We start from the raw sequence: 15,455 nt of genomic DNA, 5'->3' as shown, positions 1-15,455 counted from the left end.
TTCGAACCATAGGTTGTGAACTGCTGGACTACAGCATAGTTGAGCCATGGCTTTCATCTGTAGTGGGAAAAACTTATGTGGATCACTTCATTTCAGTTCTAGCTTTATTGCCTTGCTCTAGAACCAAACCCACAATATCTCTGAGGCATACCTGTTGGCATTCTCAAGAGTAGTTTGAATCCCATTGTTGCCCCCAAGTTTTCTTCCATTTCCACCAAAATTCTGCTCAAATTATATTGGTCCTTGTCGTATGATTTGCCTTTTTGAACTCAAGTTATCTACAGACTATACGTTCCTTAAGGATAAGGTCTCATGTTTGATTTATCTGTATCTTGATCTTTTCCCTCTGTAATAATCTTGGTCCAGTTTCCATGTGGTCATTCGATATCAGCAGTGAATATCTATGAACTATTTATACGTGATGTATAAGAGAATTGATAAGTGACATAGCTCCTCTATTTTGCTGTTACATAGTCATATCTTTAGCTAAAGCATCCAAGCTTTAATTCTCAGATCCAACGATGTGCCTGAAGGAAGATTGAGGTCTGAAGCATAAATGATATGTTGGGTAAAACAGTTGCACTTAAAATCATAATGCATTCAGTGTGTCACCATGTCCTTAAATTTGCCATGTCTTTTAGACTGCATTATTTTAGTCCACTCTAGGTAAAAGGCACATCTATGTGTTTTCAGATTCTAATTGTATTTTGAAAGTGGCAGTTTGTCTTTTTTAGTGTTTATTTTTATATGCGTGTGTTTTCCACAAGCTACTGATGTTACGCATTGTCCGTGTTTTCTGTCGCAGGTTAATCTCTTTTCAGGAATTTGTAGCATTTGAGTCTGTCCTCTGTGCCCCCGATGCTTTGTTCATGGTGGCCTTTCAGTTGTTCGACAAAGCAGGCAAAGGAGAAGTCACTTTTGGTAAGTGGAGTGTGTGTGTGTGTGACTGTGGGCTTCGGCAAGCTTCATCCTACCCAAGGATGAAGTGGATAGAGATGCTCTGAGGAAGTAGCCAGACCTCCTTGGTAAAGCTGCTCTTGTGTTTTGGCGTCTGCAGTTTGAATGGCTTCCTATGTGGAACCATAAGTTCCTGGCTTAACAGATGGTCTCTTCTGATTTCATTTTAAAATGTAATACCACATTTTTAACTGAAAGCACCGCTTTGAATGTATCTGCCATCTCTGATCAAACTACCCCTGCCCGTTTTCTACTTGGATGAAAATCTGCCTCAAAATCTGACACACAAGTGATGTGGTTGCTGCGCAGCCCTGGTCGCTCCCAGCCCCGGCAGAATGGTTCCGAACTTGTTCAAAGCCCTGCTTCAAACTCCTCCCGCTCTCTGTACGCCTTTGCCACGACAAGGTTATTTAAAGTTCGATCAGCTAAGGCAGATGTAAAAAGTTATCTGTTTGCCTCCGTTGGTTTCCTATCATCTAGATTAGTGTCCCCCAAAGTGGGTGGGACCACCCCGGGAGGGTATGGAACAGTGGAGGGTGGGGGTTGGGTTGGGAGCCAGAGAGGATACTTAGAGCCATCCTGGAGGGTGGGCTGTGGGACAAAAGTGATGGATTGCCATGAAGATATGGAGTCAGTTTTGTTCTTAAAGGAGGCGGTAAAAAAAAAAAAGTTTGGGAACCTATGATTTAGACCAGGGGTCCTCAAACTTTTTAAACAGGGGGCCAGTTCACTGTCCCTCAGACCCATTGGAGGGCTGGACTATAGTTAAAAAAAAAAAAAAAACAACTATGAAAAATTCCTATGCACATTGCACATGCCTTATTTTGAAGTAAAAAAACCAAACAGGGCAAAAACACCCGGCGGGCTGGATAAATGTCCTCGGAGGGCCACGTGTGGCCCACGGGCCGTAGTTTGGGAATGCCTGATTTAGACACTCAGATGTGTACCTTTTGGATATTGTGAGGTGTATTTCATGTTAAGACTCCACAGGATAGTTTTAGCTGTTTGTTTTTCAACCCTCAGTCCTTGTAGCCAGCACTGTAACCACAGCATGCCAATGGAACATCATTTCTTGCTTCAATTCCAATTTCTTTGAAAACAAAAAACAGTGTCCCCGTGAAATGTTTCAATACACAAGCAGCTGGTTTATGGTAATGTGAATTTGGAAGTAGAAGCCGTTCGATGAAAACATCGATAGTGTTTTCCTGGAAGAACAAGGAGAGCCTTATGTTCGGTACCTTTAGGGCCGGCAGACCGGGCCGGCGTCAGGTTCGCACAGAAGTGTGCCTGTCATCTCTCTGCCTTCCCCAGCAAGTCTGCATGGGCCGAGGAGAGAGTTGGGTTGGAATAGGTGTGAAATGGCAGTTGTGCCTGTGGGCACCAGCCCTTCCACTTCTCAGGCCCTGTGGGAAGGTGTCATGGGATGCCTTCTTGGACGGAGATACATGTCTGTTCCTCTGTCGAGCGACTCAAGGATCAGGTGGTAGGAGATAGAGTTCATCTGTGTACTGTCGAAAGAAGAATAGTAAGGGGAGAATTCTTTTTCCTCTTCTTACTAGCTGCTTATGGGCTGCTGGACAAGTCATTTAAACTTTCTCAGCCTTATTTCTTCATCTGTAAGATTAAAATACTATCTACCTTACAGGGCTCTGTGCTCATTAAAGATCAATCTCCTGCAAAGGTGCTGTCTGGCAAACAATGGCTTCAATAAAAATGTTACTTAAAGTAGTAGCCTGCATTCCCTTATTTGAGGGAAGGGGTTGGGGGTGAGTCTGTTTTGTTTTTTGGGAAGGTCTAGATTTTGAACTTGAAGATGTAACCACTGGCCAGGTAGCCAGTAATTTCAGTATGAATCTCAAGCACTAGCCCGGTGTGTAGGAGCTGAGAGACTGTGGAAGCTCTAGTCTCTTACTTCAAGGAGCTAATTTTGGTGGCTGTGAAGACCTCAACACATGCAAGAAGCAAATCCAAAGCCAATTGTGTTACATGTGACCGCTGAGGGGAAAGGACAGTCCTCCAACACCCTGCCTCCCAAAAGAACAAACTAGACTCACTGCCATTGAGTTGCTGCTAGCTCATTGTAGCCCTTTAAGATGGGTAGAACTGCCCCTGCGGGATTTTGAGGGATCAGAAGGGTTCTTTAAGGGATCAGAAGGCCTCTTTCTGGTCCTTCACCCTTGGAGTGACTGGTGGATTCAAACCGCTGACTTTGCAGTTAGTAGCCCATCGTGTGTACTGTCTCAGGAAACATGCAGAGAGTAAGTTTGGTAGACACTTACACATGAGCGCATGGCGTCCTCACCCTGTGGGTGGTCATAAAATCTAGTCTCAGCTTTTCGAAGCCATCAGTGGTAATCTAGATTAAACAGAAAGAGAAGTACATAGTACACAGAACCGAAGACACTCAAGTGAAGGAGTCAACATGGGGCTGCGAGAGCCTACGGAGTGTAAAGGGCTGGCAAGAAGTGTGCTACCCAGGAAGTGTGTGTCAGGCATCACATAAGAAATGGGAGTTGACTAGAAAAGAGGACTTGACCAAGTGAATTGTTATTGTTGGGTGCTGTTGATGGATTTTGACCTAGAACCGCCCCATTCGACAGAGTAAGACTGCCCGTGGTGTATCCTAGGTTGTAATCTTTATTCGAGCACACTGCCAGGTCTTTCTTCTGCAGAGCTGCTGGGTGGGTTTGAACTGTCAAACTTTGGGTAATAGCTAAGCACTTCACCATTGCTTCCCCAGGTAGGATTAATAGAATGTAAATCTAGATCTATAACTGGGCTATCTGTCCATATAGGGCTGTTTGAGATGAAGCCAACAGACTTCTCTTTTCTGGTGACTTCCTTAGTGCGTGGTAAACTCGTCACCCAAGACTGACCCTTTCACGTTTCAGCCTGTCGTCCTCCGTGTGCATCGTTGGGAAGGAGAAACATGGAGAGATGGGAGGGGAAGGCAAGTGAGACCTTCCAGTGTGGCTGAGCCACTGGTGGTGACCACGAGATACAGCGTTTTCACATTTTCACACTTTGCTAAGGTTCACCTGGGCCCTTCAGGAGGCTACAGGGAAGGCCTTGCGCCTAGCTTCCCTCATGGCCTGAAGCCTTGTGTTTCATACAGAGTGAGAATAGTTACTCTGTTATCTGTTTACATATTGGGTTTCCACATAGAGTTTGTTTGCTACAGCAATTCTGCAACTAAGCTCAATGAGCACCATTGTTTGTCAACAAGTTGTGGTCTTCATGCCCTTGCTCACACTGATTCTGATAAACACTAAACAAAATCAGATGGAGAGAGGGGCCGATAATCAAGCTTGTATTTCAGTGAAGCCATGCCTTGTTTTCTCAGAGGCCTTGTTTATGTTTTGCTGTAGTTTCATGTTTATGTTTGCCATATTTTCATGTCTGGATCTTTCTATGTGCTTGCTTCAATGAAAAGATTTTCTTTCTTTTTTTTTTTCATAACTCTTAGCTTTCTTTTTTTTTTTAAATCATTTTATTGGGGCTTGTGCAACTCCTCACAATCCGTATATCCATCCATTGTGTCAAGCCCATTTATACATTTGTTGCCCTCATCATTCTCAAAAGATTTGCTTTCTACTTGAGCCCTTGGTATCAGCAATGAAAAGATTTTCATTGAACCAATTCTGTTCCTTTGATATTTAGGTCGTTTTAGTCTCCAACATCCTTGGAAGAACAACTTATCTTCAATTATTCTGAATTTCACCGTGCTTTCTTATTTTGATACTTGATGTTTATGAGTACCTTCTGAAAGATCATTAAGCGTATCATGAGATCTCCATATAGGTTGTTAATAATTTTTAGTGGTCTGTCTTTTGGAGAAAACATTTTTCTCTAGATGTTTTCATTTGTAGCTTATTTCTGTGAGCGTGAGTCACCTTGATGGCGTGGTTAGAGCACGCTCTTGCTGACCCAGCAGCCACTCTTTGGGAGGAAGAGGATCTGCTTCCTGTACAACCTTGGAGACCCAACAGAATGAGTCTGCTCCGTCCTATTGGTCACCGTGCACTAGAATTGATTTAATGGCAAAAGATTTGGTTCACATGATAGCAATTGGTTTACTTACCGTTAAATTTTAAAGTATTTAAAAATTTTTTTGAAGTATAACATGCATGTAGAAAAATGCACCAATCTTAAATGTGCCTCCTGATGGATTTTCATACCTGCTTTTCCACCATCCAACTAGAAAGAGGGCGGGCCCAACCCTGCAGAGGCCTTTGCCCAGTCCTTGTCCTCAGACCTCTGTCGTCACGATGGAAGTCCAAGTTCCCGCAGCTGATCCTAGTCTCTGGCAGAAGGTAAATCGGAACCCAGTGAGGCCTAACACCAAGTGTGGGAGCTTAACCACCTCACTTGTACTGTTGGAGAGAGGTAGGAGAGTTAATTGTCCGAAGGAAAAGGAATGGCTGTTTCTCAGCTTTTAAGGCTGGAATGTCTTGACACATCTGAGGAATAGCAATTTCAAGTGATGTTGTGGCTGAAGTTGAATAAGGCAGAGGGGGCTTGTGGGAGAAGAGCTCCGAGAAGTAATGGAGCTGAGGCCAAGGTGAGGGTGGGAGCCTTGCAGGTTGACGCAGAAGTGGGGCATGATCTGGTTTGCCTTAACAGTAGCTTTGTGGCTGTTGGGTTGACAAAAGATGATAGAGAAGTCTGACAGGAAAGAGAGATGACAATTAGGAGCTGATTAACAATAATACAGATGAGGGATAAATGTACTCTAGACCAGAATGGGTAGAGATAGCAGTGGAAATGGGGAGAAGTGGCTGATTTCTAGATTTACTTGTGTTTGGAAGGAGACTCAGGAATTTTTCTGATTGAGTGGATGTGGAAGGGGATTGGGGGTGGGGGGTGTTGGTGGTGGTGTGTGTGCAAGAGTGTAAAAGAGAGAGAGTAAGTTTAGTTCCAGTAATGATTTCCAAGTTTTTCACCAGATTAATGGGAAGGGTGGAGCTATTATACTGGTCAACACACGTTTTGGTGCCTCACATGCTAGACTTGTTTCTGAAGGTATTTGACCTGCTAATTCCAAATCCAAATAGTTTTTGAGATACAGAACATATACTATATGCCAGACTTCACTCTGCCCATAAAAAATCAGGATATTTCAATCCAGCGTTAGACTGAGTTAGGGACATGCCCACTGGCTTTATTTAAAGTTGTTTGTGTTGTGCTAAATACGTAGCTCAAGTTATATTGGTGTCCTTCCATCTGAAGATATATTTGAGCAGTGCATTTTACATGAACTTGGAATTTTCCCTAAGTATCACTTTACCTTTATTAGGAACTGAATAGTAGGCAGTTCTAAATTTTTTCTTTTAAAGGGGCCAGGAATAAGAGTTATTGTGCAATACCTTAGGAGCCCTGACGGCATAGTGGGTTATGTGTTTGACTGCTAACCACAAGGTCAGCTATTAAAGCCCACCAACTGCTCTATGAGATAAAGACGGGACTTTCTGCTCCCATAAAAAAAAAAAAAAAAGGGTTGATACCAAGGGCTCAACAGAAAGTAAATGTCTAGAAAAGAATGAAGGCAGCATATGGACAAACATGCCTGATTCAATCGATGTATGGATTATGATAAGAGTTGTATGAGCCCCCAATAAAATGATTAAAAAGATTTACAGCGCAGCTACCCATAGGAGAAGTTCCACTCTGCCCCATGGGGTCACTGTGAGTCATGAGCAACTCACTGTGAGTGGGTTTTGTACAGCGGAGGTTCAAATATTCTGAAACCCAAAATGAGTCTATCAGAGTTCGAACAGCTTCATTAGAATAAAAATGTTCCAGTCTTGTTATTTGGAAGGCATAACCTCTCCAACTATGCACAAAACCTCAAAAGAAAAGTTAAATCTTTCCTTAATAAAGAAGCTTGGAGCCAACTTCACCTCTGAAGCATTTTGACTTCTACATATTAAAATGTGTTCTGAAGTACTTACTGCACCATTTGAAGAAGAAAAAAATTAGATCTTCAAAATATTTATGAGAAGTGTTAAGACATCTTACATTTGCCCTCACACCTTCCATTTACGTGTGTGCCTTTTCAAGTAGCTTTGTTTTCTACACCACAGCTGCGTGCTGGCTTTGCAGTATCTGACCTGCAGTGTTGGTGTATTGCACAGCCTCCTGGACCGAAGGGAAAACCCCGCTGCTGTCTCCTCGATTCTAGCTCATAGTGACCCTATAGGGTCAGTCTGACCCCCTGTAAGGTCATTATGAATGGAGTCATTGTAGGGTCAGCTCTCCAAACCTTTAAAGCTCTTAAAGGGCACAGAGGGTTGGTGGTTCGGACTGCTGACCTCATGATGGCAGCTCCATGGTCCGTCTACAGCTTCCCCTGGAAGCCCCTTCACACCTGATTCTTTTAAATATTTCTTACCTTTTCTGCCTGTAATTTATGGGTCTGAAGCTTTTCCGTATTTGAAATTAGCATGATAAATTAATAAGTTTTATAAGTTAATAACTGAAAATATAGTAGAAGGCCATATCTAAGAAAATAGAGCTGTGGTGGTCTATTTGATGCAGTGTTCTGAATTGGTGCCCCAAGCAATCCCAGGAAGAGACCTTGAAAACCAAAACACCAAGAAAAATGCTTTTTATTGTTGAGCGGTATTACCACTTCAGATGGGGACTTTGGGTTGGGGGAGACCTGCAGGACTGATAGTAGAGGAAGAAGGAAAACTGGCCGCCGTGGGTTACTTTGATTGTATAGTGTATGTCTAAGTAAGGGTGGTCTTAGAATGAGAAGAAACTCAAAGGAAAGAAAGCTGAGCCAGGTATTAACTCTAGTGTCTGCTCTATTACAAAGACATGTGATGTTGCATACTCTCCTGAGAGAAGGAAAGTAACTCTAGTTTTATCTTTTAAGTTTATTGATCAACTCATTCCACCCACTGACCTAAGCACTTTCCATATAATTTATTTTTTAATCTTTGTTGCTTTAGGAGGTTGATAATAAATATTATATTTTTCTGATGAGCACATGGGCATGCAGAAGTGTAGTAACTTGGTCACAAGTCTATGTGGAGCCAGGATGGCTGTTTCATTTGGCCAATTGTGTGATTGATCCCCTGTGCCGTAGTGCCTCCTTCTGGTGGGGGTTACACTCTTTAGCCACGGGGGTGGGCCTTTCATGATCAAAGTGGCTATGTGTCAACCGGTTCACAGTGGTTTTAAGATACATCCAATATTACCCACTGCTAACAAGTGGATTCCCACTCACAGGGACCCAATAGGACAGAGCAGAATGGCTTGTAGGGATTCCAAGACTCCCACCTCTTTGTCCCACACAGCAGCTCTTGGGTACAAACATGACTTTTAGGTGAGCAGCTGAGCACTTAAACACTGTATCACCCACTGGGATCCTTGATGTTAAACAAACAAAGAAAAACTTAGTGATTTTGAGTCTTATTGTGGGGCTGCCCTACCCACTGCTCCACGGGAGCCAGATGAGGCTCTCTGCTCCCTTAAAATGTAGTCTTGGGGAAAAATGAGGAGTGGAGGCCAGGGGCTTAGGTGGAGAGCAAATATTTTGAGAATGATGAGGGCAATGAATGTACAAAGGCACTTTACACAATTGATGTATGTATGGATTGTGATAAGAGTTTGAGCCCCTAATAAAATGATTAAAAAAACTGTAGTCTCAGAAACAAACAAACAATAGATAGATAGATAGAGCGAGAGCGAGAGCGAGAGAGAGAGAGAGAGAGAAGTTCTGCTCTTCTGTAGAGGGTTGCTTTGCACCAGAAGCACTTAATGGCAGTTAGCGGGGGCATATTTTTCCGGAGGGGAATGATTGGCTAGTTCTCGGGGAATCATCAAGGAGTCCGTAACACAGCAAAAGACTGCTTTGTAGAGAGGGACAGTTGAAATAAGAAACATTATTTTATGTAAGACTTTCCCAGAACTATCGATTGTGTGTGTCTCCCTTTGCCTTGAGCATTGTGTGCTTCCCTCTCCCCCCCCCCCCTTCTCCCAAGTTAGGATGCCTCCACTCCCTAGCTGCTGCTGTTTACCCTCTCCTCCCCTCCCACACCTGGGGCCATCAAATGATGGGTGTCTTCTGTGTGAAAGCCTTGTCTTGACTTTTTGTAACAATGGTCTTATATAACATTTGTTCTTTTGTGACCAAACCCAGGTTCATTTTATGTTATGAAGTGTTTTGCAAATTCGTCGTTATCCTCTAACATTGCATAGCATTCCATTCTGTGTATGTGTTGTAGTTGGTTTAATTTACCTATTCATCTGTTGCTGGGCATTTAGGTGGTTTCCGTATTTTTGCTTATGTGAATAGTGCTGCAAGATTCTGGTGGTCTCTGTGTGTGTGTGTGTGTGTGTGTGTGTGTGTGTGTGTGTGTGAGATGAGTCCTATTCCTGTGGGGTACATACTGAATTGTGGGTGGCCTTTTCATGTAATTCTTTTCAGGGAGCTCCGTACGGTGTTCCAGTGGTTGCAGCACTTCACACGTCCACTTGTGATGTGTGCAGTCTCGGCAATAATAGTAATAATCGTGGACACGTGGACACAAAAGCTGAACAGGCATGGGAAGGAGGATGGTACTGACTAGACCCGAGAACATATGAGGGGATTCCCAAATTTGTGGGAAAAGATCATTATCTTTTAAATCCTTTCTTCCCCCGAACCTTTTAAAACGACCACATATATAGGTTTGGCATAAAATATTTCTCTATATATGTTTTCCTATGCAGTAATGTATCCGTCGATATAGTAGCACATACAGGGGCAAGGCTACGAACATTTCTTAGTCACAGCCAAACACCTTGGTGGAGGAAGTTGCTGGACCAAAGTCTCAGGACAGCAAGGTCAGTTGTCATCCAATAGTTCACAAAGGGAATAGTTTGCATCCTATATTGCTGAGTAGCATGTGGGGGTCTTAAAAGTTTGTAAGCAGCCCTTTAAAGTGCATTGATTGGATTCTCCATATCTGGGACCAAGAAGAGTAAAAATCAAAGATGTGTGGAAACAATTAGTCCAGAGAACTCAGCTTCTACAGTCCTGAGACCAGAAGAATGAGATCGTGCCAGACTACCACTGCCAACCACTCTGAAAGGGGTCGGATTAAAGGGTCCTGGGTAAGAGTGGCCCATTGTCACCCTTCAGCCCTGCAGTGAATTGAACCTATTCCTAGGGTCCAATTTTCAGCCAAACAATAGCCTGGTCTAGAAGGTGAACTATAACACTAAGGATGTTCTCACTCCTTAGAACAGTTTTGAGAATGATGAGGGTAATGAATATACAAATGTGCTTTACACAATTGTTGTATGTCTGGATTGTGATAAGAGTTGTATGAGCTCCCAATAAGATGATTTAAAACAAAAAGAAAGTTAGCTATTCAAGACGAAAGGGTAGCATTTTCCCAAGACTAAAGTCCAGGAGGCTGGAAGGGTAAGTTAGGGGGGAGGGGGAGTAGAAACAGAGACACAGGGAGAATGTGGGATGAGTGTTGTCACATTGTGGGGGTTGCCATCGACGACGTGAAACAACGTGAAGGGACTGTTGAATGGAAAACTGATTTTCCTGGTCAACCTTCACCTAGTTTACCATAAAACGTTAAAAAGACTGGCAGACCCCAAATGTGTTGATTGTAGAATAGTTTTTTGCATGGCCTCAAAAGCGATCCAGTCTTTAGATTCCATTTGAAGGAAGAATGTATCAAAGAACACATCATATAGTAGTGTCGGCAGGTGTGAAAAGCCATTTTTGCTGTGCATATGTGTAACTGAAATAAGTGTAGAGTCATGATTGAAGTAGGAAAAATAAAGAACGATCTGATTACACAAAACTTCCCAAAGGGAGTTGGTAGTCGTCTTCATGAGGTGCAAGACGGGGGAGGCTAGCCCACCCTTGGTGCCTCATGGGAAAAACTTGACAGGCTTGCCATTTCAGCATGGCCACTTGGACTAGAGTCCAGAAGAAATGAGTCCAAAAGCCCTTTATTGGGAACTACATGGCCCCTTTTATCTTTGGGTTTTCACTAATGAAAAGCGTTGTAAGTTTAGATTTTAGAGTAGTGTTTACTGTTTGGGGTAATAAATATTCTGTGACGAGATCTCACCAATTAGTATATCGGAGTCCCTGGGTAGTGCAAACAGCATACTTATTGTTAATCAAAAGGTTGAAGGGTTGAGTTAATCTAGAAACACCTTGGAAGTAAGGCCCGCCTGCCAACTCCTTACTGAACATCAAACGTTGGCGATCCTGTGGATCCCAGCTCCGGTCGGCCTCATTCATGGTCAGCACAGCCGTACAGTGCTGCCACGTGACTTTACCATGATTGGACAGCACACAACAGACAATCAACAATTTTAATTGATTAAAGCTTTGTGAAGTCCCATGCAAAGTGGATTCATAAAACTTTATTGACACTCGCAGCTATTCAGACCCCTGAGCAGGATCTTTTGTGTATGGTACTGAGGCAAAACCTGGAGCATAAATGAGCCAATTCCTAAGGTCCTTCTCACTTAATTATCTGCTTTGAGGGGTTATGCCTAGGCTCACCGTTAGATTTTGTTTGGGAATACCGAGACACTGATCTGTGTGTGAGATAGAGCTTTATATCAAAGAGCAATTATATATCGAGAAAACATCCCATCCCAGTCCAGATCAGGTCCATAAGTCCAATATTAGCCCATATGTCCAATACCAGTCTATATGTTCCTCTTCAGACACACGTAGCACTTGCAATGATGTCGGTCTCCACATGGCTCCTCCAGCTCCCTGAGTGCCTCCTCCACGGAAGGTGAAACAGAGCGAGAGTGTGGCCTGCCTCCCAGGAGAAAGAGAGGAAGTTCCCAGAATCCTCATGAGAAGGCCACACCCACAAGGAAGCATTTTCAGGCTGTGATCTGATTGACAGGCTAGACTCCACCCCTATACATATTGATCAAGTTGACATGAAATTATGTAATTACCACACATGCTGTGAGAGAAATGACATTACTGTGCTCTGGGAAAAGAGACGTGCCAGATGATATGAAGAAATGTGTAGAAACAAGCCACTTGAATTATTTTGATTTAGATGGCATACTATGATGAGAATCAAAATGCGGAAATGAGAAGTTCTAAAGGGGAACATCCAAAAAGCAGACGCAACATCAACATCGTGTGCTGCACAATGTCCATTCAGGCCATATACATATGTCTGTGGTCCCGTACGGTTATCATGGAGCCCAGAAATCCCCATTCAAGAATGAGCTGTAGTGGATGTGCCCAGATGGAGTGAACAGATCAACTTCACCTCAGGCCTCTTATATGCAAAGCAATTATGCTGCCAGGCATGTAGTGGTACTATACATATAGCATATATAATATGTATGTTTTGATCATTATAATAAACATTTGTGTTATGTGTGTGGCACTTTCTATCATTATGATGTGAAATTTCCCTCCTGATAAATACAAAGTGTGTTGTGTAACAGATTATACTTCAACACATCGACCACGAGGTCCAAGTTCATGTAGCACTCGTCTGTTTAGTTTTATTTTGAAGATATTCCTGTGAAGTGCAATGGCTCCAAAACGCAGCCAATCTGTGATAGTTACAGCATCAGCAAGCGCTAAAGGAGAATCAATGTGGAAGTGAAACAAAAGGTGATTAAACAAAAGTGAAAAATCAGCGAATGCTGTTACTTGCGATTGAAACTTATCTGTTTGCTAAATAGACAAGGTGACTTCATGAAGCTCATGGTAGAGGGAGGGAGTAAAGAGCTGATGTCAAGTCGTTCAAGAAGAAAAAAAATGTTTTCAAACGGATTGTGGTAGCAATTGTATAATACTGCTTGATGTGATGGAACTGTGGAATGTTATGATATCTGTAAGAGCTCCCAATAAAATGATTAAAACATAATAATTGGGGTGGGGGAAGTGAATGGTAACGCTCCCTTATCTTTTACTTCCATTTTCCACGAGCATTCGGAGCCCCTTTTAAAACAGGGTATTCACACAACGTGCAGACAGCTTCTCAACCTCGTCCTGTTTCACAAACGTGGACAGTAAGTAGCCTACACTCCAAAACCAAGCTCACCGCCAGCAAGGCCATGCACTCTAGGGACTAGGGCAGAGTAGAAGCACCCCTGTGAGCCTCGGACAAAATTCTTTACAGGAATAGAAACCTTGTCTTTCTCTCTCAGAGGACAGACCTTACATTTTTAAAGCTCACTGTAAAGGAGATTGTTCACTGTTTGCAAAGATGCTTGGAAAATGAGCTATTCAATGAGATAGCTGAGAGAGAGAAGGGCCGAGCCAGAGGGGCATTTTTTCAGTGCCTTTTTTGGGTTAAAATTTGGGAGAGTAAAAATGCACACACTAAGGATTTGTTTTCTGATATTGGTGTTTCAAAAAGTAATGTTTTGGTGAAAGAAACGGTGGATTTTGTTTTATGGTTTCATCTGAGTGTATCTTATCACACATACATCTGAGTGTATAGTGTATCTTATCTCACACACACACACACACACACACACACACTCCAATAGAAAATAAGAATTCCAGACAAGTCTTAATTATTACACACACACACACCCCACCCCCACCCCCAATAGAAAACAAGAATTCCAGACAAGGACAGTGTGAGTTTTGAAAGTAAATAACCCCACGTTGTGGCCTGTCTGGGACCGAGTGCCTTCTCGGCGATCCTAGAGACTCTTCAGCTGCTGTTCCAGTTCATTGGGTCAAAAATCCACTATTTACGAAAAGCTAAATACGGATTTGCACGATTGACCATAATGGCTTCAATTTTGAAAGATAGTAGTATCAGAGAGCACTTCCAGTTGGTGGGATAATTTGAGAATCGCCCATGCTCAAATCGCTAAAATAGTGTACTTTTTGCTACTTCATCACTCCATTTTAAAAGTCAGGTCGGGGAGTGGTGGGGGAAGCCAGCCTGATGAGAAGGTAGAAGAATGTCAATTGGATAGTAAATCACAATAACCACATGAAGCCTCTCCTTAGTGAATGACTGCCTGAAGGTTAACCAGCCTGTGGGAGACCGCCAACAGGGGTGGGGGGTGGTCTCGGGGGCTCCTTGGTGGGCGTGTGTGTGTGTGTGTGTGTGTGTGTGTGTGTGTAAGGGAGCTTGTGACTAGGAAAAGGTAGAGAACACTAAGAACGAGTTCTAAAACTTGGAGCAGTGGGAAAATTTGACTCTTAAACTGTGCTTCTCATTTTAAAATAGTAAAATTATACCATTATTCTTTCAGTATGAGAGGGAGATAAAAATATAGTTTTTCTAAATTGGAAAATTTGCTGTAATCTTGCTGCTAATGACTGATTTCTTCCAGCAGTTGCAAGGCAGAGTTTGCTCTGATAGGTTGATAAAGGAAACAAAATCAAGAACATATTAGAAGTTCTCAGAGAAAATTACAGTTTAGGTATATGTTGGGGGTGGATACTTAGACATTTTAATTGAAATAAAGCAGTTTTATACTAATATGGGCTCACTGTGGGTGTACATTTGTAGTACATCTGCTTTTGAAGCGATTAAGTAGGGTTAGGTGTATGTTAATGCTTCTGTAAGAAATTTATTTTTTACAACATCCATCTAAGGAAAGTAGCTTAGAAAATCAGCGTTCTATATAATGTAGGTATTATATTTGCATTTAGAGAGTGAATTGAGGGCCTTTATGCTGTGTGGGAATCCTGTTGACAGTGGTTAAAGCACCAGCCTGTTCACAGAAAGGTCATCAGTTCAAACCCACCAGCTAATCCATGGGGAAATGTTGCATCAGTCCGCTTCTCTGAAGTTTTCCAGCTGTGCAAGCCCGTGGGACAGTTCTGCTCTGCCTTAAAGCATCTCCAGGAGTCAGACTCAACTAGCTGGTAAGGGGTTTCGTTCTGAGGTTTCGACACGGCTTTAAGAATTTGGAAGAGCCCTGGCGTGCTGCCAGTTAGGCACTGGGCTGTGAACTGCACACCAGCGGTGGGGCATTTGCAGCAAAGACAGCTTCAGGATTCATAGGGCCGCTATGCACATTGGAATCAACTTCATGAGCGTGGTTTGGTGCTGCGGTTAAGGGTTGGGAAGAGCAGACATTGTTTGGTTGTGCTCTCTGGTTGTGATGCAAGATAACAAGAGTTAACACCTGATCAAACCAGGTATTACACATCCGGAATAGCCAAAGTTCAGTTTGATGACCAACTTTTGATATTGGGAAAGACTGTTCATGATTTTTTCTACCAGGTAAAAATAGGTTTTCTTCTAGACAGATGTGAACAGTCTTAGTTGGCTTCTCTGTGGCTGATTTAGTTGCTGTAGGTCTAGAGATTTAATATCTAATGCCAATACCTCCCTGCATTCCTTATGTTTTCCCAATGCCACACAGCATTCACGATGATGACTTAAATAGTTTATTAATCTCGAGGATTTATAGATTTTAGAATTGGAGGGATTCTTTTTTTTTTTTTTTAACATTTTATTAGGGGCTCATACAACTGTTATCCCAATCCATACACACATCAATTGTGTAAA

General features: G+C 42.6%; 1 protein-coding gene across 1 annotated transcript in view; it reads left to right on the top strand.

The window, feature by feature from the left end:
• Positions 1-15,455, top strand: part of SLC25A13 (solute carrier family 25 member 13) — a 204,543-nt gene that overhangs the window by 80,478 nt on the left and 108,610 nt on the right. The window contains exon 4 of the mRNA XM_045288636.1: positions 806-921. Coding sequence (XP_045144571.1) covers positions 806-921 — 116 coding nt within the window. The remainder of the gene's footprint in view (positions 1-805; positions 922-15,455) is intronic.

This window comes from Echinops telfairi, unplaced genomic scaffold, assembly GCF_000313985.2.
Source record: "Echinops telfairi isolate 266 unplaced genomic scaffold, ASM31398v2 ScPeMD7_23;HRSCAF=83, whole genome shotgun sequence".
Taxonomy (NCBI): Eukaryota; Metazoa; Chordata; class Mammalia; order Afrosoricida; family Tenrecidae; genus Echinops; species Echinops telfairi.
Note: the sequence above shows the minus strand (reverse complement) of the source record. Positions and strands in the feature narration are given on the sequence as shown.